The 22,504-nt window shown below is 39.6% G+C and overlaps 1 protein-coding gene across 2 annotated transcripts in view; it reads right to left on the bottom strand.

Annotated features, from left to right (window-relative positions):
- The window catches only part of fbln2 (fibulin 2), an 890,980-nt gene that overhangs the window by 791,673 nt on the left and 76,803 nt on the right, over positions 1-22,504 (bottom strand). Inside the window, exons 7-9 of one of the 2 annotated variants that reach the window (XM_028825322.2) lie at positions 11,872-11,958; positions 4,724-4,825; positions 2,664-2,804 (exon numbers count right to left, since the gene is read on the bottom strand). In XM_028825322.2, coding sequence (XP_028681155.1) covers positions 2,664-2,804; positions 4,724-4,825; positions 11,872-11,958 — 330 coding nt within the window. The remainder of the gene's footprint in view (positions 1-2,663; positions 2,805-4,723; positions 4,826-11,871; positions 11,959-22,504) is intronic. The other variant, XM_028825323.2, reaches the window with a different exon arrangement.

Here is a 22,504-nt window from a genome sequence, read left to right as displayed (position 1 = left end):
TGATTGGTTGACCATCAAGCACAAGCATATTCAATAATTGTTATATTTTTTTGCAGGAGAATGGTGCAGTGGCTAGTGCTGCTGCTTAAAGCACTGGAGACTGAACAATGGTCTGGTCACTGTCTGTTTGGGTTTTTTTCCAGGTACTCCAGTTATCCAGTAGCATCCCAAAGACATGAAGGATATAATGATTGGAAATTTTGCTGTGTGTATGAAAGTAAATGGTTCCTGTCATGGACTGGTATCTTGGCCAGGGTTGTTTCTTGCCTGGTTCAATTTCTTCAAAGATGAGCTTTTGTCCACAATCATCTTGAATTGGATTGATACTTGTGCAATCATATTTTTATGGTCACCATATCATTGGAGTTATAAGTTTATTCTGTTTGAATATGTGCAATGTTGTGGACCAGAATACTGAAAAAGGTGCTATATAAAAATTATTATCGTATATTTTATTTATGGAAAATAAATGTGTCTTAGCCTGCTACTGGAATGTGCTTATAAAACAGGCCTATTGATTCACTAAGTCTGTCTATTTAAATATATTTAATTTATACCATCTTCTGAAACTTGTTCAATACAGAGAAACAAGTTTCTAAAGTGAGCTTTATAAAATAAGTAAGGAGTGGAAGTTTGCTCTTCAGATTGTTAAACTGTACTTTATAAAGTGGTCAGCACAGTGGCGCAGTGCTAGTGCTGCTGCCTCGCAGTTAGGAGACCCGGGTTCCCTTCCCAGGTCCTCCCTGCGTGGAGTTTGCATGTTCTCCCCGTGTCTGCGTGGGTTTTCTCCCACAGTCCAAAGACATGCAGGTTAGGTGCATTGGCGATCCTAAATTGTCCCTAGTGTGGGTGTGTGTGTGTGTACTGTATGTCCTGTAGTTAGGATATAGTGGGTTGGAAAATGACTGACTGACTTTATAAAAGGTAAACAGAGGACAGCAGACATCTTAAGGGGTGACCTAATGCAAAGAGTGCATCTGGTAACTTCTGTGTAGGTTGTTCCAGGTAGACTTTAACAAGATAGCCATCCACTATGCAAAGACATTTTTCTTTAGCAACTCAGCATGCAATACATCCTTTTCCAGAAAAGGCTGTATTATTAAGAACACTGGGAGAACAGAATTTTCCAGGAGCAGGAAAGACATTCCTCCAGTGCTCAATTTAAAGACATCAGGTGGCCTGCACTGTGATGACGCTGAACACCCCTGACTATAACTTATGAGAGAAAATGTGTAAAATTTGCTTTTTTTGAATATTTAAATTAGCAGGAAATGAGGATCAAGGGTAATAAAAAATAGTTGGGATGCAGCCAATATTTTCTTGACCCACTTTGCAACAATTAAAAAAGTGCTAGGTTGACAAATAGCACCACACTGGAGAACAAAAAAGTTCATAGGTGACTTTGAGGCCAAGGAAAGGCCAGACTGCAGTAAAATGTTGGATAACTGAAGCTGAAGGATCTATAGAATGTGAAAAATGTCACACCACTGTGAAAACCCAGAGAATCAGAGATCTAATGAATGTTTCCAGAGGAGTTATGAGGTGTGTAGCTTGTGGATAACAAGAACAGAAGCCATATTGGATTAATTGAAACAGGTGTTGTGGAATATACACTTCTAGGCTCAAAAATGTGTTTTACCATATGAGATATTTGTAGAATGCTTATTATCTGAGTGTGTTGTCCAAAGTACACAATCTGATGGCAAGGCATTACAGACAAAACGTGTTTTGTGTAGTAAAGTGTGTGAGACTCAATGGCTAGTTCATTGTATTTACTTGACAACTTTGTGAGCCATACACTTTGAGGAGACTTTCTTGCCTTTTCTTCTTGTGTTCTTTGTTTTCTTGGTTTCAGAGGGTTATTTTTATTACTGTATTTGTGTTTTAGCATTTTCTATATCACACATTTATAATATCACCAGGCTATATGTGAATAAGCATTAGCATACACACTTGAGAACATGCATGTGAATATGCACACTCACATATGTATCTTGGGCAGGATTACTAAAAATCTACATATTGAAAACAGAAAAGACAGATTCTTCAAAAACATACAAAGAACGTGTGTGTTTTCTGAGCCCAAGTCTATGGTCTTGTTTTCCTCTGGTCCATTCTAGTGCACTCACACATCTCACAGTTGATTCCAAGTACTTCATGCCAATTCTCTGAACTTGTCACACTTCCTTTGAAGCAGATGAGTTAACTGAGCACCTTAGGAAGGTTTCAGCGACTGAGAGGAGATTACTTTTTAAATGCCAGCATATATCTACATGAAATGGTGATGAAAGCGATCACTGTTTGCATAATCAAGCATGAAAAAGCCTACAGCTGCCTGCAGTATTTTGTGCTCAGTGAGTCACCCCCACTGACAAAACTGATCTTTCTTATTGTGAACTCCTCTGCCAGGCCAATGCTTTGTCTCAGGGTCTTTGGTTGATTGGTCTCTTAAGCATCATTCTGCCAAATAATGGCTTGCTGCTGGACTTGCTGCACTTAGAAAGAATGTCTCTTTCTCAGGAAAAGCAATTCCCTAATAAACTTACTGTAGCTATCTTCAGCACCTGTGCAGAATGACTGTTGGCAAACTGAAAGCTTTCAGAAGGCAAGATGGAATGAGATGGCATGAGACGCACTAATGCTAAAGCAAGCAAGCGTCTTACCAACACATCGCCTATTTGTGTCGAGTAAAAAACCCTCCAGACATTCTCCTCCAACGTAGACACAGAGGAAAGATCCCCTGGTGTTCTCACAACGTGTCCCATTTGCACAGCTGTGAACCCCAGTGAGGCACTCATCGATATCTACACAAATGAAGGCAAATCCAGGTGAGACATTGGCACTGTGAAACACACCCACTGCTTTTTGTCCAGCCCTGATGAACAAAAATAAAGTTGTGAACACATTCTTGTGTGTATCTGCCAGTGAGGCACTAGGCCAAGTGTTTGGTAAATCTGAGAGTGGTACAATGAAACATCCACCATAATGACAGTCAGCTCAGACTTAATGAGGCAGCAGCTAAAAACCCTGCACTACTGTATCACAATATTAATATACTTAATTTTGAACTGCAACAAAACTCTGGATCTACTCTAAATTGAGGATGGTTTCGTAATATGCAGTACAAAGAAAAAAGTTAGGTCACTCATTTATATCAGTCTTTGTGCGACTCGATAGTGGGAAAGTTGGTTTGTGAAATGGGTGGATGGACTGAAAATCAACTTTTATAATGCCTTAAACTGCAAGAGAAGTAAAACTTATTATTTACACTATATATACAGTCGGACCTCCTAGAACCAATCCCCCATGAATACCAAAATTGGCCATTGCACAAGTCCCTTATAAAAAATGGGATAGCATTTAAAATGGAACCTATGCACATCCTCATCCATATACTTTGAATAGTCTCTAGATGATTTTAAATACCTAATACAATCTAAATAAAATGCAAAATGTTGTTATGCTTTATTGTTGAGGGAATAATGATTTCTTCGAGAGCACTTTACACTTCTTCTTAGCCTTTGATGAATTGCTTTGAACACTTAATTGCTTTTTTAGGAGCCATTTTTTCACAGAATCAAATACACAATGTGATGCCAAAGATCTCACTAGGCCTTAAACACAGGATTGATGACTAAATGGCTTTGTTTAAAGGAGGGGCTGCACTTGCAAAATGCATGCATTTGTCCACTTCAATAATAATGGCTTTGTCGGTTGAAGCTTTAGTATTTAATTTACAGTGTACTGATTACCTAAAATCGGTCCATGTGTGTGCAAGTACCATTTCTAGCTTGCGCAGCTTTTTGCATGTGCCTTGTAAAGATAACCTTACTTTAGTTTAAATCTGGTAGCCTGGCCAGGTGGCTGTGGGCTGATGGACAGGCTCGCTTTTATTGGATTTCGGGGAAACGATGGCTTATGGAAGTCTGATTTCAGTTTAATTTTTTGGTTATTGATTGTTTACTCTTCATTGAGTATTTTCTGGAATATTTGTTTTATTTAAGAGCTATAGTACTGTGTAAAGTGTAAATATGGAAACTGTTTCCTAAATTTGCAAATGGTAGTGTTCAGAATCTGAGGTAGCATAGGAGAGCAATGAATACTTTCCTTTAATGAAGGAGGTGATTGCTGAAGAACAGGGTTGATAAATTTACAGAATACAGCAAGGGTGCTTCGTGTGAGCTCAGCTTAGATAACTGAAGAACTATGTAGTGGTCAGCAATTGACTGCCATATAGGAGTTTTACGTTTACTCCTATGAGCCATTTTCAATCCACAGTTGGTTGACTCTGCAGATGGGTAGCCTGCAGATATAGGGGGCCGACTGTATATACAGTATATATATATATATATATATATATATATATATATATATATATATATATATATATATATATATATATATATATATATATACACATTTCTGCATGCAGTTTGACTGTTATTGAAACAGAAGTCTATAGGTAGTAGTTTATAGTAAGTTACCTATACCCACTAAACATGGTTCCAAAGAGTATTGACATGCTGCATGTTGATTAGGACACACTGTACTCTGTACATGTACATGCGACAATAGTGACCCTATAAAACTATGAAATAAAAATGATAACCCAGCAGACTGAATGACAACCCCACATTATTAATCACCTTCCTTCTCAAGATGAGTGCCCATCTAGTTTCATTAGTTCAACTAGGTATCAAAGAACTCCAAAAAATAAGCTAACCTTCACATGAGATGCCATCCTGCATGAGAGTGTAGCCATTCAAGCAGGAACAGAAGAGGGTCTTCTCAATCTGAGTGCAGAGCTGCATGCATGGCCCATTATCTGTGAAGGCAACATAAAAAACATAAAAGGTGATTGCAGTAACCCAGTCATCATTTTTAAATTAACAGAGAAGCAAGCAGATATTAATACCAAGCACCATAGGACATCATACTGGAGAATTCTGACATGTTGTCACTTGCTGTCAAAATGTGATGAGAAGTGTAAAGCTCACTGGGCCATTCACCCTCATCCCTCTTGCTTTGATTTGGAACAACTTAAAATTAACCACTTCTGAAGAACTTGTATTTTGGCTACTAGGTGTCCCTGCACCATGACCCACATCAGGAAACATAGATGGGAAACTGAGATGAGATGAGGTTCCCCAGCATTCATTATGTGAGCTGAAATTTGCCCCAGTAGCATTGAGTGTAAAGCAAGAACCAAACTTCAGGTGTCAGTTTATCACAGACAGTGCTCAAGCACACACATAGACATACACACATTGGGCTAATAGAGAATTCCTAGTCAATGTTACATACACAGTTGTGGAAGGAAAATCAGAGTGCTCACGAAAAACACAAACACAGGGATGGGGAGAATGTGCAATCTCCACACAGAGAGTCAACAGACTGAAATATTAACCCATTTTTCTCAAACTGGGAGGCAGCAGTGCCTACCGTTAAGTCACTTTGATGCCTTCTGAACAGTAAAATTTAAAAAAATGAAAATAACTTATACCAAATAAATACAGTATTAAAGTTAAAAATTTTAAGTGAAATTTTTTACTAGTAAGAAACAATTATAAAATGAAAAGAAACAAACAATTGAGATGGTTTACATACATACACAATCTACTGAAACAAATGTCTACTTTATGCCAAATTTTCAGTTCAAGACTATCTTCATCCACCCACCCAGTCTGGAAAGAATGACCAACAGTGCAAGTTCACCTCTGCTTCATCAATAATTGTTTGTAACTGAACTTGATACCATGTTTAATTAAATGTAAGAACTGAACTAAAGGATCTTTCTGATCTAATCATGCTTGCAAGGTGCTTCCTTTGGCACCTGCTCTGCAGATCACTGTACAGTTCACTACTTAAGCAAGCGTACCTTCGCTTCATTTACATTTGCATGGATTTTCACAACAGATCCGAGTGATCTTTTTAACCCACCCACAGAGGATGCACAAACCAGTGTGTTTCTAAATGGGGAGGGTTATATCAGGAAGGGCATCCGGTGTAAACTTTTGCCAGATCAACATGCGGACAATACAGATTTCCATACCAGATCGGTCACGTCCCGGGTTAACAACGACCACCACCAGTACTGCTAGCCAACAGGGTGCTGGCGGGAACTGGGCTACTGTTGGCCGAAGAAGGAGAAGAAGTGGGTGGAGACGTGTCCGAAGGAAAGAGGAGAGGAGGAAGGTAAAGAGAGTGGAACTGAAGGTAGGAACTTTGAATGTTGGCATTATGACTGGTAAGGGGAGACAGTTAGCAGATATGATGGAGAGAAGGAAGTTTGATATATTGTACATGCAAGAGACTAAATGGAAGGGGAGTAAGGCAAGGTGGATCGGAGGTGGATTCAAATTGTTCTATCATGGTGTGGATGGGAGGAGAAATGGGGTAGGAGTTATTCTGAAGGACCAGTATGTCAAGAGTGTTTTGGAGGTGAAAAGAGTGTCAGACAGAGTAATGATTATGAAGCTGGAAATTGAAGGTGTGATGATGAATGTTGTTAGTGCATATGCCCCACAAGTTGGGTGTGTGATGGATGAGAAAGATGATTTCTGTAGTGAGTTGGATGAAGTGATGGGCAGTGTACCCAAGGGGCAGAAAGTGGTAATTGGAGCAGATTTCAATGGACATGTTGGTATAAGGGAATAGAGGAGACGAGGAGGTGATAGGTAGGTATGGCGTCAAGGAGAGGAATGAAGAAAGTCAGATGATAGTGGATATTGCAAAAAGAATGGGCACGGCTGTGGTGAATACATAGTTTAAGAAGAGGGAGGAACATAGGATGACGTACAAGAGTGAAGGAAGATACACACATGTAGATTATATCCTATGCAGAAGAGTCAATCTGAAGGAAATTAAAGACTGCAAAGTGGTGGCTGGGGAAAGTGTATTTAAGCAGCATAGGATGGCAGTCTGTAGGATGATGTTGGAGATCAAGAAGAGGAGAAGAGTGAGGACAGAGCCAAGGATCAAATGGTGGAAGCTGCAAAAGGAAGATTGCAAAGTTGAGTTTAGGGAGGAGGTGATACAGGCACTGGGTGGCAGTGAAGAGTTACCAGACAGCTGGGCAACTACAGCAGATGTAGTAAGGGTGGCAGCAAGAAGGGTGCTTGGCATGACATCAGGACAGAGGAAGGAGGAAAGGGAAACTTGGTAGTGGAATGGGGAAGTACAGGAGAGTATACAGAGGAAGAGGATGGTGGAGAACAAGTGGGATAGTCAGAGAAATGCAGAAAGTAGACAAGAGTACAAGGAGATAAGGCGCAAGGTGAAGAGAGAGATGGCGAAGGCTAAAGAAAAGGCGTATGATGAGTTGTATGAGAGGTTGGACACTAAGGAGGAAGAAAAGGACCTGTACCGATTAGCTAGACAGAGGGACGAGCTGGGAAAGATGTGCAGCAGGTTAGGGTGATAAAGGATAAAGATGGAAACATACTCAAAAGCGAAGAGGGTGTGTTGAGAAGATGGAAAGAGTACTTTGAGAAGCTGATGAATGAAGAGAACAAGAGAAAGCAGAGGTTGCATGATGTGGAGTAAGTGAATCAGGAAGTGCAACGGATTAGCAAGAACGAAGTAAGAACAGCTATGAAGAGGATGAAGAATGGAAAGGCCGTTGGTCCAGATGACATACCTGTGGAAGCATGGAGATGTTTACAAATGATGGCAGTGGGGTTTTTAACCAGATTGTTTAATTGAATCTTGGAAAATGAGAGGATGCCTGAGGAGTGGAGAAGAAGTGTATTGGTGCCGATATTTAAGAATAAGGGGATGTACAGTTCTGTAATAACTACAAGGAGATAAAATTGATGAGCCACAGTATGAAGTTATGGGAAAGAGTAGTGGAAGCTAGGTTAAGAAGGGAGGTGATAATTAGTGAGCAGCAGTATGGTTTCATGCCAAGAAAGAGCACAACAGATACAATGTTTGCTCTGATAGTGTTGATGGAGAAGTACAGAGAAGGCCAGAAGGAGTTGCATTGTGTCTTTGTGGGCCTGGAGAAAGCATATAACAGGGTGCCTCGAGAGGAGCTGTGGTATTGTATGAGGAAGTCAGGAGTGGCAGAGAAGTTTGTAAGAGTTGTACAGGATATGTACGAGGGAAGTGTGACAGTGGTGAAGTCTGCAGTAGGAGTGACGGATGCATTCAATGTGGAGGTGGGATTACATCAGGGATCATCTCTGAGCCATTTCTTATTTGCAATGTTGATGGACAGGTTGACAGACGAGATTAGACAGGAGTCCCCGTGGACTATGATGTTTGTTGATGACATTGTGATCTGTAGTGAGAGTAGGGAGCAGGTTGAGGAGACCCAGGAGAGGTGGAGATATGCTCTAGAGAGGAGAGGAATGAAGGTCAGTAGGAACAAGACAGAATACATGTGTGTAAATGAGAGGGAGGTCAGTGGGATGGTGAGGATGCAGGGAGTAGAGTTCGCAAAGGTGGATGAGTTTAAATACTTGGGATCAACAGTACAGAGTAACATGGATTAAGGAAGAGAGGTGAAAAAGAGAATGCAGATAGATAGATAGATAGATAGATAGATACTTTATTAATCCCGATGGGAAATTCACATTCTTCAGCAGCAGCATACTGATACAATAAATAATATTAAATTAAAGAATGATAATAATACAGGTGAAAAAAAAAAAAAAAAAAAAAAAAAAACAGACAATAACTATGTATAATGTTAAATATTAACGTTTACCCCCCCTGGTGGAATTAAAGAGTCGCATAGTTTGGGGGAGGAACGATCTCCTCAATCTGTCTGTGGAGCAGGACAGTGACAGCAGTCTGTCGCTGAAGCTGCTCTTCTGTTTGGAGATGACATTATTTAGTGGATGCAGTGGATTCTCCATAATTGATAGGAGCCTGCTGAGCGCCCTTCGCTCTGCCACAGATGTTAAACTGTCCAGCTCCATGCCAACAATAGAGCCTGCCTTCTTCACCAGTTTGTCCAGGCGTGAGGCGTCTTTCCTCTTAATGCTGCCACCCCAGCACACCACTGCGTAGAAGAGGGCGCTCGCCACAACTGTTTGATAGAACATCTGCAGCATCTTATTGCAGATGTTGAAGGAAGCCAGCCTTCTAAGGAAGTATAACCGGCTTTGTCCTTTCTTGCAGGATGGAATGGAATGAGAAGAGTGCCATGAGTAATTTATGACAGACAGGTATCTGCAAGAGTGAAAGGGAAGGTCTACAGGAGAGTAGTGAGACCAGCTATGTTGTATGGGTTGGAGATGGTGGCACTGACCAGAAAGCAGGAGACAGAGCTGGAGGTGGCAGAGACTAAGATACTAAGATTTGCATTGGGTGTGACGAGGATGGACAGGATTAGAAATTAGGACATTAGAGGGTTGGGTCAAGTTGGATGGTTTGGAGGTAAAGTCAGAGAGGTGAGATTGCATTAGTTTGGACATGTGCAGAGGAGAGATGCTGGGTATATTGGAAAAGGATGTTAAAGATAGAGCTGTCAGGCAAGAGGAAAAGAGGAAGGCCTAAGAGAAGGTTTATGGAAGTTTTGAGAGAGGACATGCAGGTGATGGGTGTGACAGAGCAAGATGCAGAAGACAAGAAGATATGGAGAAGATGATCTGCTGTAGCAACCCCTAACGGGAGCAGCTGAAAGAAGATCAGAGTGATCTTTTTGCATACTTCTTTAGTCCAGACAATTTTTAATATTAAAAATTCAACAGCATATTTAAGAGATATTGATTCAAAATTCGTATAGGACTTATGTACATGCAATATATAAAATTATTAGAATTATTTTAAAGCTGAATACTGTTTCTTTCCTGGAAAAAGTGACCTCATTAATGCCCTGCAACAAAATGCTCAGGCTGCCTCTTCTTGTGCAGAAATGTTGCATTGGCCTTTCAGAAAGTGTTTGATTTCACCTCCCCCCAGTTTAGTCTGTAACACTTTACTTTGGAAAAGATGTTAAATTCCTTGGCGAGATCTTTCGTGCAAAGATACTTATGAAATACAAAGAGTGCTTCAAAAATATTCTTTTGTCATCAGCCAGGCCTCTGGGAATGTCCTGTGCCACATCATTCTATCTGTGGTCCCCTGCACTTAATGCTCAGCGAACACAGATTTTCTTCGCAGGGAGTAGGCCCCCTTTTCTGGGATATTCAAAACTAAAACGAGATAAATCAAGCTCTTCATGTTTTATTTATATGCATTTCTGAGCTTGTAAAATGTCACTTTATTCTTGCTTGGCATTTCCATCATTTATAAGGGAAGGGAACAGATTTCCAGAGCTGCAGCTGTGGCATAGAAATTAGTCTGCTACATGAAAACTGTTGAGTGAAACCATTCAGCATTTTTTTTCATAAAAATTTCAAGGTTCAGTGTATTATTCATTTATAAAAGTCTTGTGGTTGATATAATGTCACTGTCTTCTTTGTTGGCATCCCCTTCAATTTTATGCTGGAGAGGCAAACAATTTTCTTAGCTACATTAATACAAAGGAATTCACTCTCTGCTCCCTTCAGTGAAATTGTTTCAGATGAAGGTCTTGGGTAATTTCTTTGGTTGCCATCACTTACCACATGACAGAGAACATATTTTGAAAGCTGTGGATACACTAAGGAAGTCAGTTTTCTCTTCTTGGTATGTGTAAAATTAATGCAAGGAGTGCTTGAATGTGTTTTATAAATTTGAAGATTGAAAGTTTTACACAACTGTAGAAGACAAAACTGTAGCAGAAACAAATCCATGTGACCACAATGAATTCCTAATGTCATTGTGCAGCTTACATTAGGGCACAAATTGTAATCCAGAAGCATGACAGACCTGAGGGAAGAGCGGCTATGAAAGAATCTGCACCTACCTGGGCCTCCAGAGGCACCAAGCATTTATCTTCTCTCAGGATACTATAAACACATGACAATGATGACCCTATAATTCTGTATCCATATTGCTTTGTACAGTGAATCATGTTTTATTGTAGCCACCATCTAGTACTACTTAGAGACCCAGAGAAGCAGCCCAGATGGTCAGCGAATCCAGTATTGCCCCATCCTGTCCACAGGCACCCAGGGAGGGTAGTTTAGCTTACAAGTTACTATATCTTCTGTGCCTGACTCTGAGGATTAAGGAGTTTCTGTATGCTATTCATGAAGGATTACCAGGATTTTATCCTTTCTTTAATGTGTTTATCACTCTTCAGACAGCTGTTCTCCTCCCAGTAAGCTGCAGAAAATTATTTGACACATCGCACACAGTGAGAAAGCTGCAGAGGGTGATAGACTAACAACTCCAAAATTAAATTTTGAGCATGCTGTAAATTATAGTGTGTTTTTAACCAAAAGCACACATCTTTTCATATTCAGCATCAAGTATTTTCATTTTTCCAATGTTCCATCAAATATTAACTCTGATATCATTAACAGTGTGGACGTGAAAGTAATTCAGCTGTTTGGATTAACTTTGTTTTTAATATAGTGCTATAAATTGGACTTATATGAATACGTATGGGTATTCTATGATGGACTGGTGGACCATCCAGTGTTAGTACTTGTAATGCACCTGAAATGACACTGAACTGTATTAAGAGTGTTTGATAACAGAAGAGTGGCCTATATAGCATGTTTGACTGGTTTACAGTAGGTTGTACAAAGGTTGTTAATGGAACTGTGGCAACTTGTTTCACATATTTACTGCATACTGGCACATTCTTCATCCCTAGCAATGGTGTAGGCCTCAACATCCTGATGACTAGATTTCAGTTGCCTTTTATCCAATGCAGCTCTGACTGGCTGCAATCGACTCTGTTCAAAACCATTAAATATTAGGAGTCCATTACAGCCTGTTCTGAATCCTGTTTAGCCTCCTCCTCTTTGGTGGCTTAATTCAGCATACCTCTACACAGGTCCAGCTCAGCAGTCTCGGTAGGGGACAGGGAAGGCAGGGGCATTATGTCCACCTTGTTATTCAAATCTTCATAATCTGTAGAAATAACAAACACAAGAGAAAGTGACAAGAATAGCCCAAAATAACCACAAACCTCTACACTCAGTCCCCACAACAGATAACTTATTCTTTGTCACCCAAATGATCCACTTGTATATATTTTACTGAGGGCAAAGAAACAAAGGATTGAATCAGAAACTTAGAAGGGGAGAACATTGGAACACATTCTGGATAGAATAGTGGGTTTTGGTGTCAGGGACTCTTTGGGGTCAGTTGGGTCAATATTCTGAGGGTTGAGGGAATATTGTCACAAAATCAGATTAACTATTTAACTAGTCAGTTCAAGTATTTAAAGTAAGGATTGGATGGTGATGGTGCTAAGAACTGGACTGACACCAGAAACAGGAACCTAGACAGAGGGCAGAGCATTTAGTGGGGAAGGGGAGGCAGTACAGAATCAGCAGGCAAAAATTAAGGTTTTCAGAGAAGAACCTGAACAGAAAATATCACTATATGGAGATGATATGGCACTATATATATCTGACCCATAAAATTCTGTGCCAGTAGTCCTAAAAGCACTAGCAGATTCTGGACTCAAAATCAATTTGAATAAAGTGTGTTTTTTCAAGTGGACTCTGTAGCGCACAATAATTGACTAGACACCTTCCTATTTTTCTTAGCAGATCAGTTTAAATACCTAGGGGTAAACATAACAAGTCAACATAAAACTCTTTTTCAACAAAAATTTGCTGTCTGCATGGAAAAAAATAAACGATGTGAATAGATGGTAAACCCATCATCTCACATTAGCAGGGAGAATCCACACTGTCAAAATGAACATACTTACCAAGATTCTTTTTCTATTTCAAAGCATCCCCATATACATTAACAAAACATTTAAAAAAAATAGATTGAATCATAACCTCATTTGCTTGGAATTCAAAACATCCACACATCCAAAGGGTAACTAAAGCAGAAAGGGGCATGGTAAAACCTAAGTTTCAATTTTATTACTGGGCGGCAAATATACAGGCCATACAGACCTACAGTGCATCCAGAAAGTATTCACAGCGCATCACTTTTTCCACATTTTGTTATGTTACAGCCTTATTCCAAAATGGATTAAATTCATTTTATTCCTCAGAATTCTACACACAACACACCATAATGACAACATGAAAAAAGTTTACTTGAGGTTTTTGCAAATTTATTAAATTGAGAAAGCACATGTACATAAGTATTCACAGCCTTTGCCGTGAAGCTCAAAATTGAGTTCAGGTGCATCCTGTTTCCCCTGATCATCCTTGAGATGTTTCTGCAGCTTAATTGGAGTCCACCTGTGGTAAATTCAGTTGATTGGACGTGATTTGGAAAGGCACACACCTGTCTATATAAGGTCCCACAGTTAACAGTTCATGTCAGAGCACAAACCAAGCATGAAGTCAAAGGAATTGTCTGTAGACCTCTGAGACAGGATTGTCTCGAGGCATATATCTGGGAAAGGTTACAGAAAAATTTCTGCTGCTTTGAAGGTCCCAATGAGCACAGTGGCCTCCATCATCCGTAAGTGGAAGAATTTCGAAACCACCAGGACTCTTCCTAGAGCTGGCCGGCCATCTAAACTGAGCGATCGGAGGAGAAGGGCCTTAGTCAGGGAGGTGACCAAGAACCCGATGGTCACTCTGTCAGAGCTCCAGAGGTCCTCTGTGGACAGAGGAGAACCTTCCAGAAGGACAACCATCTCTGCAGCAATCCACCAATCAGGCCTGTAGGGTAGAGTGGCCAGACGGAAGCCACTCCTTAGTAAAAGGCACATGGCAGTCCGCCTGGAGTTTGCCAAAAGGCACCTGAAGGACTCTTAGACCATGAGAAAGAAAATTCTCTGCTCTGATGAGACAAAGATTGAACTCTTTGGTGTGAATGCCAGGCGTCATGTTTGGAGGAAACCTGGCACCATCCCTACAGTGAAGCATGGTGGTGGCAGCATCATGCTGTGGGGATGTTTTTCAGTGGCAGGGACTGGGAGACTAGTCAGGATAAAGGGAAAGATGACTGCAGCAATGTACAGAAACATCCTGGATGAAAACCTGCTCCAGAGCGCTCTTGACCTCAGACTGGGGCGACGGTTCATCTTTCAGCAGGACAATGACTCTAAGCACACAGCCAAGATATCAAAGGAGTGGCTTCAGGACAACTCTGTGAATGTCCTTGAGTGGCCCAGCCAGAGCCCAGATTTGAATCCGATTGAACATCTCTGGAGAGATCTTAAAGTGGCTGTTCACCGACGCTTCCCATCCAACCTGATGGAGCTTGAGAGGTGCTGCAAAGAGGAATGGGCGAAACTGGCCAAGGATAGGTGTGCCAAGCTTGTGGCATCATATTCAAAAAGACTTGAGGCTGTAATTGCTGCCAAAGGTGCATCAACAAAGTTTTGAGCAAAGGCTGTGAATACTTATGTACATGGGATTTCTCAGTTTTTTTATTTTTAATAAATTTGCAAAAACCTCAAGTAAACTTTTTTCACGTTGTCATTATGGGGTGTTGTGTGTAGAATTCTGAGGAAAAAAATGAATTTAATCCATTTTGGAATAAGGCGCTGTGAATACTTTCTGGATGCACTGTAGATATAGACACAAACTGATGAATATACACAAGCCTGGTCTGCAACATAATTAAAATCTTGCGGCACTTCTTTATATTGCCTGTTCTGTGCCAGAGTAAATACAAATTATCTTTAATACACTAATAATCCAATTGCCCTTCATTCAATCAGAACAGGGAACCAATGTAAGAAACACTTTAAGACAGAGAAGTTCTTATCTGTTGCACTTCTACATAACAACCACCTTTTCCACCCTCTCAAACATAAACAGTATTTAATGTTTGCAAAATGTCTGGGATTAAAACACTTGGAGATTTTTGCATATATACTATCTTTGTATGCTATACAATTAAGCTTCAGATTTAACTTCTTCTTTTAAGTTTTCTACTACTTTCAAATTAGAAACTTTGCTAAACGGAACCTTTACAGTTTTCCTCACCTCCCTCCTATTTGTATTCCAGAAGAAATATTGATTAGTCTTGAAGACTCACACAGCATCTCTACAATATATAAAACATTTTAAAGTCCCTTCCTTTCAAAGATCCCAGGGTACAGTGGGGAAAAGATCTTTCATTTTATATTTCAGAAAAGGAGTGGAAGGCAACCATACATAGAATACACTCTAGCTCCATATGTGCAAAACACTCAATCATTCAACTTAAAATCTTTTATTGAGTGCATTTGTTTAGTTTAAAATTGTCCAAAATGTATCCAGGGCAAGAGTCAACCTATGAACATTTCAATTTAGCTCTAGCCTCACTGGGTTTTGGGCGTGCGCCAAATTAACATCATATTGGACTTCAATCTTTGAATGTCTATCAGACAGCCTTGGTGTCACAATCACTTAAACTTAAACTGGAGAAGAACAAACAAGTTCATGTACTATACTATTTGAAACTGGAAAAAATCAAATTCTCACTCAGAGGATCTGTTGAAAACTTTTTTTAAAATATGGCAGGATCTAATCAATAACATTTTATAATAAGTTTATATATTGAGGAAAATGATACTCTTCCTTCCTTGCTGTTTTTTTTTTTTTTTATAATTTTTTTATTAATTTTATTGCAATCATTCCATACAAATAGATCAATTTTTACAAAAAACAGGATTGAAAACAAATCAAATCCCACCCCTGTGAAGGAGAGCATGGCCAAAGGAGTAATATTTAAGGCTTGTAAAGATGCCTAAATTGTTGAGTTTAATAGGACAAAAAAGATAAATGGAGAAGGAAAAGAAATGCGGAAATACTTATTTCTTCTTATTCTAAAATATTATTGATTAGATCCTGCCAGGTTTTGAAAAAATTCTGCACAGATCCTCTAACTGAAAATTTGATTTTTTCCAATGTCAAATAATATAAAACATCGGTTTCCCACTGACTTATTAAAGGAGAGTTAGGATTCTTCCAATTTAACAAAATCAGTCTGCGTGCCAAAAGTGTAGTGAATGCAATCACAGTTTGCTTGTCCTTCTCCACTTCAAGTCCATCTGGAAGAACACCAAACACAGCTATTAATGGGTTAGGAGGGATTGTGACCCCAAGGCTGTCTGAAAGGCACTTAAAAATTTTGGTCCAAAATGATGTTAGTTTGGTGCAGGCCCAAAACATGTGACCCAGTGAGGCAGGAGCTTGGTTGCAGCATTCACAGGTTGGATCTTTCCCTGGAAACATTTTGAACAGTTTTAAGTGAGACAGATGAGCTCAATATATAATTTTGAGTTGAATAATTCTATGCTTTGCGCATATGGAGCTCGAGTAAATTCTCTGCATTGCTACCTTTACTCCTTTTCTGATATATTAATTAAGAGATCTTTTTCCCATTGTCCTCTTGGATCTTTGAAAGGAAGGGACTCTAATAAAATTTTATATATTGCAGAAATGGTGTCTAAGTCTTCGAAATTGAGCAGTATTTTTTCCAGCATGGTGGAGGGTACAAGATGAGAAAAATCGGGCAGGTTCTGTTTAACAAAGTTTCTAATTTGAAGATAGTGAAAGAAATGTGTAGCTGGAAGGTTAAATTTGGAATGTAATTGTTCAAAGGATGCAAAGATATTGTCTATATAAAGATCTCTGAGCAATTTAATCCCAAATCTTTTCCAGATATTAAAAACTAGATATGTTTGCGAGGGTTGAAAGAGGTGGTTCTCCTGCAGAGGTGCCACAGATAAAAGATTTTCAATCTTAAATTGCTTTCTAAATTGGTTCCATGTTCTGAGTGAGTGAAGCACAATTGGGTTATTAGTATATTTGCGATAACTTGCATTTATTGGAGCGCAGAGCAGGGAATATAAAGAAGTACTGCAGGATTTTACTTCTATTGCGGACCAAGCCTGTGTATGTTCATTTATTTGTGTCCAGGTTTTAATGACTTGTATGTTTGCTGCCCATTAATAAAACTGAAAGTTAGGTAGAGCCATGCCACCTTCTGCCTGAGGTCTCTGTAAGGTCGCTCTTCGGATACGTGAATGTTTTGAGTTCCAAATAAATGAGGTTATGGTTGAATCTCATTGCTTAAAAAATGATTTATTGATATATATTGGAATGTTTTGAAATAGAAAAAGAAGCTTAGGAAGGATATTCATCTTAACAACGTTAATTCTTCCGGCTAGAGTGAGATGAAGGGTTGACCATCTATGCAAATCTTGCTTAATTTTTTCCATACAGACGGTAAAATTTTGTTGATAAAGAGCTTTATGTTTACTTGTGATATTTACCCCTAGGTATTTAAACTGAGAGTTTGCATGTTCTCCCCGTGTCTGCGTGGGTTTCCTCCGGGCGCTCCGGTTTCCTCCCACAGTCCAAAGACATGCAGGTCAGGTGGATTGGCGATTCTAAATTGGCCCTAGTGTGTGCTTGGTGTGTGGGTGTGTTTGTGTGTGTCCTGCGGTGGGTTGGCACCCTGCCCGGGATTGGTTCCTGCCTTGTGCCCTGTGTTGGCTGGGATTGGCTCCAGCAGACCCCCATGACCCTGTGTTAGGATTCAGCGGGTTGGACAATGGATGGATGGATATTTAAACTGATCTGCTATGGTAAAAGGTAGGGTGTCCAATCTAATATTATATGCTTGTGAATTCACTGGAAAGAGTATACTTTTATTCAAATTAATTCTGAGACCAGAGATCTTTTGAAATTCTGTAAGTGCTGTTAAAACTGCAGGCACAGTGTTTTCTGGGTCTGATATATATAAAACCATATCATCTGTGGGCCAAACCCAAATTTCTCCAATGCAGTGAAAAGGTAGTTCCATTCAATCATATCAAATGCTTTTTCTGCATCCAATGATAATAATATCTCTGTGGTGTTTGACTTTGCTTTTGAATATATTACATTAAACAGGTGTTGAAGATTGGAAGATAACTGTTGGCCTTTAATAAATCCAGTTTGATCCTGTGATATCACCGAAGGCAGCACTTTCTCCATCCTTCTAGCTATAATTTTTGAGAGTATCTTAACATCATTATTCAGAAGTGAAATTGGTCTGTATGATGCACATTGTAACAAGTCCTTATTTTGTTTAGGAAAGACGGTGAGTAATGCTTGACGAATGGTTTGAGGTAGAATTTGACTGTCTCTAGCTTCTGTAAATGTTGCTGTTTTTTAATGATTTGCTATGGTTGTTGGCTGACCTCCCTTGGGTGGGGGTTGAATTTTGGTTTGTTAAATTTTATTTGATTGTATGGAATGTTATTTGCTTCAAATTAAAGAAACTATATATAAAAAAGAATCAAGGTTTTGGAGGGATTGAGGCAGGGGGGTGTGTACTTGTATTACAGAATTGGTTACATAGTCATTGGAATAAAGAGTGTTAAATGTACTGTGTTGTATGTAGGTGTGAGAACATAATCAAGTTTACAAGCAGACGATGTGGAGGTGGTGAATCAATCTAAAAAAAAAAGAAGCGGATGAGGTTGGGATAGAATGCTACTAAACAGTAACATAGTGAAAATTCTGTTAAGTCTGAAAACATGGTGATGGGAAATTAGAAAGCAAGGCTGAGGTGGGAAGAGAGGTCAACTGATTAAGGAAGGCAGAGCAACTCATTTTTAAAACCACATTCAGGGTACAGACAAGGAAACAATCACATAACAATGCATTTCCTGATCTCTCCATCTGAGTTATTTGGTGTTTCACACAGTCAGCTAGCAGTCTGCTGTCTAGCAGGGAAACTCAAGTCTAGGAAGCTAGAGCGAGTGAAACGTTTGAGTTGCCAGAGCCTGGGAAAGACAGAAAGAACTGAAGATATATATAGTAGGCACACATGAAATGATGGACTTACAATAATGAGTAAAGCAACGTCACTACAATCTAATATTATAGTGGTAAATTAGCTGCTATTCCAAAGTGTGACTGACTGGTTGAACATTTTATGTAAACATTTAATGGTAGTAGAGTTAAAGAAAAGAGCGTTTTGACAAATAACCAATAATACTGTAGTATGGCCACGTTCTTCACAGTGACCATATGCTAAGTGTTGGCTGAATCTGAAATACTGAATACATTTTCCTGTGAGGTGCATCTCATTCTCTCTCTCTCTCTCTCACAGGCGGAAGCACGAGCGTAGCAGCGAGCGGAAGCACCGAGCAGAAGCGTCTCCCACAGGCACGTAACCCTTCGCAAACACCCGAGCAAGTTCATCGGAAGTAAAGCCGGCAGCTGACTAGAAGAAATAACCGGCAGTGAGAAACTTGAAGCCGACGGTCTCTGAAGCAGAAAGCACTTAAATAAACTACAGAAAACGGAGAAAGATGACATCACCACTAAACGTAAGTTCCATCTGCGCTCTGCCCGTTGAGGGCACGTTTATATGTTGTGTGTCCTGCAGCATGTACAGTTCAGGTTTTCCGGCCGACATTGTAGACAGCTTCACCTGCCAAAAATGTTTAGTTAATTTAGAGTTGGTTGGGAAAATACGCGAATTGGAGGACCGCGTTAGGAATCTGATAGCGATTAGGCAAACCGAAAATTGGATCGACTCGGTTTGTTCAGACAATTCGGCTACTTCTGATTCGGCTTCAGTCTCTCCAGGCCCCACTGTAGTCAGTGCACGGCCAAAGTCAGCAGCACCAATTCAGCCACAGGGCGAGTGGGTAACAGTAAGACGGGGGTCTAAGAATCCAAAATGTAGTCCCCCGGCACCCAGGTCACCAATTCGGACCCAGAACAGATTCTCAGCACTCCGCAGCGCGCCTGTGGAAACTGAGAATAAGAAAGTGCTCATAATTGGCGATTCCATAGTGCGGAATGTTAGAATTCCAAACTGTGTTAAACCAGCAGTTCATGTTAAGTGCCTCGCAGGGGCCAAGATTTCTGGCATAGAGGCCGCATTGGACCGTGTCGCCGACGATGAAGTATCTACCTTATTGCTGCATGTCGGCACTAATGATATTTATTCACAGCAATCTGAGGTATTAAAGAGGAACTTCATCTCTCTTTGCATCAAAGCTAAAAGAAAATGTCGGAATTTAGTTGTATCTGGCCCCTTACCAAGATTATATAGAGGGGATGTGATTTATAGCAGATTGCATTCCCTTCACTGCTGGCTAGAAACCTGGTGTGCAAACAAAAGCATAGCGTTTGTGAACAATTGGGATGATTTTTGGGAAAGGCCTGGATTTTTCAGAAGAGATGGTCTTCATCCTAACTGGAGGGGATCTTATGTATTATCCCAAAATATGGCAGCAAAACTGCCTGGTTGACTGATTAGAGCACCATCCAGGCCGCAGTCATGTGATCTTAAATCACAGGCTGTTGTTTATCCCACCTGTTACTTTCCTGAAGCTGTTACCCATAATCCTTGTCTTGGGGCATCCAGTAAATTTAGTCTTGATACAAACCTTAAATTAATTGATAACCAAAAAATAAGGTGTATAATTAGACCAAGGGATAAAACCAGACCCTCCACCAGGGGCATCTGTAATAGAAATTTACTACAAATTAAAACAAAAAGTATATCACCAATTCAGAAAGAAGCATACAGTTTTAAATGCTGCTTATTGAACATTCGCTCTCTTGGCACTAAAGCTGTTTTGGTAAATGATATTATATTAAGTACAAAATCTGATCTGTGTCTTCTCACCGAAACCTGGCTTAGTAAATGTGACACTGTACCCCTAGCTGAGGCGTCGCCAGATGGATACTCGTTCCTTCATAAGTCTAGAGATTCAGGTCGAGGAGGGGGCCTTGGAATAATTCATTGTAACAAAATGCAAATCACTTCTAAAAATTTAGGCAACTTTACATCCTTTGAAGCATTCATTTTAAATATTAAAACAGATTCCAACACAATTATAGTGCTAGTCTATAGACCACCAGGGCCGTATTCATTGTTCATGTCTGAATTTAGCAACCTTTTATCTGACTTGGCTATAAATTATGATCACGTAGTACTGATGGGGGATTTTAATGTACACATTGATGTGGAAACTGACACTTTTAGCAAATGTTTTACTTATTTGTTAAATTCAGTAGGATTTTGTCAGAATGTCAAAGGTCCAACTCATAATCATAACCACACATTAGATTTAATTATAACTTACAAAGTTGAAATTCAAAATTTAATTATTACTCCATTAAATGAAGTTATTTCTGATCACTACTTAATTACATTTGATTTGGTCCTGCCCTTGCGAACACACTCCCAGATTAAAACAAAGACAGTGCGGCATCTAGATTGTAATTCTGCTTCAAAATTTATAGATACTTTGAGTAAGTCGAGTGTAATTGTGGAAAACCATTTAGATCAGTTAACATCAAATGTAAACACAGAAAACAATTTAGATGAGCTAACATCACATTATAATGTGACCTTGAGAGATGCTCTGGACACAGTGGCTCCCCTTAAAACAAAAGTGATCAAAGCACATAGAAACTCTCCCTGGTTTAATGAAAACACTCGAGCTCTTAAATTAGAGTGTCGAAAACTGGAACGCAGATGGAGAACAACAAAGCTACAGGTCTTTCAAATTGCATGGACAGAGAGTGTTAATAAATATAAAAAAGCCCTCTTTAAAGCTCGGTCAGAATATTATTCTACATTAATAGATAGCAATAATAAAAATCCTCGGGCACTGTTTAGAACAGTGGCTAAATTAACAAATGGAAATTCAGATCAACAGTGCAAAATACCAACAGACATTAGCAGTACAGACTTTATTAACTTCTTCAATGAGAAAATTAAAAATATAAGATCCCAGATCTCTGCATCACAGTACAAACCAAATACTAGCTTAGCAGACCCTGTCTCACATTGCACTCAGCACTTTAGTAATTTTAATCCTGTAACTGAGCAGGAAGTCTTAAGTTTAATTTCTAAAATGAAGCCCACTACTTGTTCCCTAGATCCAGTGCCAACAAAACTAGTAAAAAGTGCAATGGATGTTCTTGCAGCGCCTATCCTAAACATTATCAATAGTTCATTATTGCATGGCACAGTACCTGATACACTAAAAGTGTCAGTCATTAAACCATTACTTAAAAAGTCAGACCTTGACCCACATATACTAAATAATTATAGGCCTATTTCAAATTTACCGTTTCTCTCTAAAATACTAGAAAAAGTAGTCGCCAGTCAGCTTCAGACACACCTTATGCATTACAATTTATTTGAGAAATTCCAGTCTGGTTTTCGCACTGGTCATAGTACAGAAACGGCACTAACACGGGTTGTAAATGACATTCTGATATCCTCTGATGAAGGAAACTCATCTGTAATTATGTTGTTGGACTTAAGTGCAGCATTTGACACCATCGACCATTCTATTTTACTGCACAGGCTAGAAAATGATGTTGGGCTTACAGGCACCGTGCTCGCTTGGTTTAGTTCTTACTTATCAAATCGATTCCAATATGTACAGAAATGTGCTGACAGTACTCCATCATTATACACAGAAGTTCAATATGGTGTCCCGCAGGGCTCAGTACTGGGACCTTTACTGTTTTCACTGTACATGCTTCCACTGGGATCTATCATTAGGAAACAT

The sequence above is a fragment of the Erpetoichthys calabaricus genome, chromosome 18, assembly GCF_900747795.2.
Source record: "Erpetoichthys calabaricus chromosome 18, fErpCal1.3, whole genome shotgun sequence".
In the NCBI taxonomy this organism is placed as follows: Eukaryota; Metazoa; Chordata; class Cladistia; order Polypteriformes; family Polypteridae; genus Erpetoichthys; species Erpetoichthys calabaricus.
The sequence above is the reverse complement of the archived record's forward strand: the minus strand, read 5'-3'. Positions and strand labels throughout refer to the sequence as shown.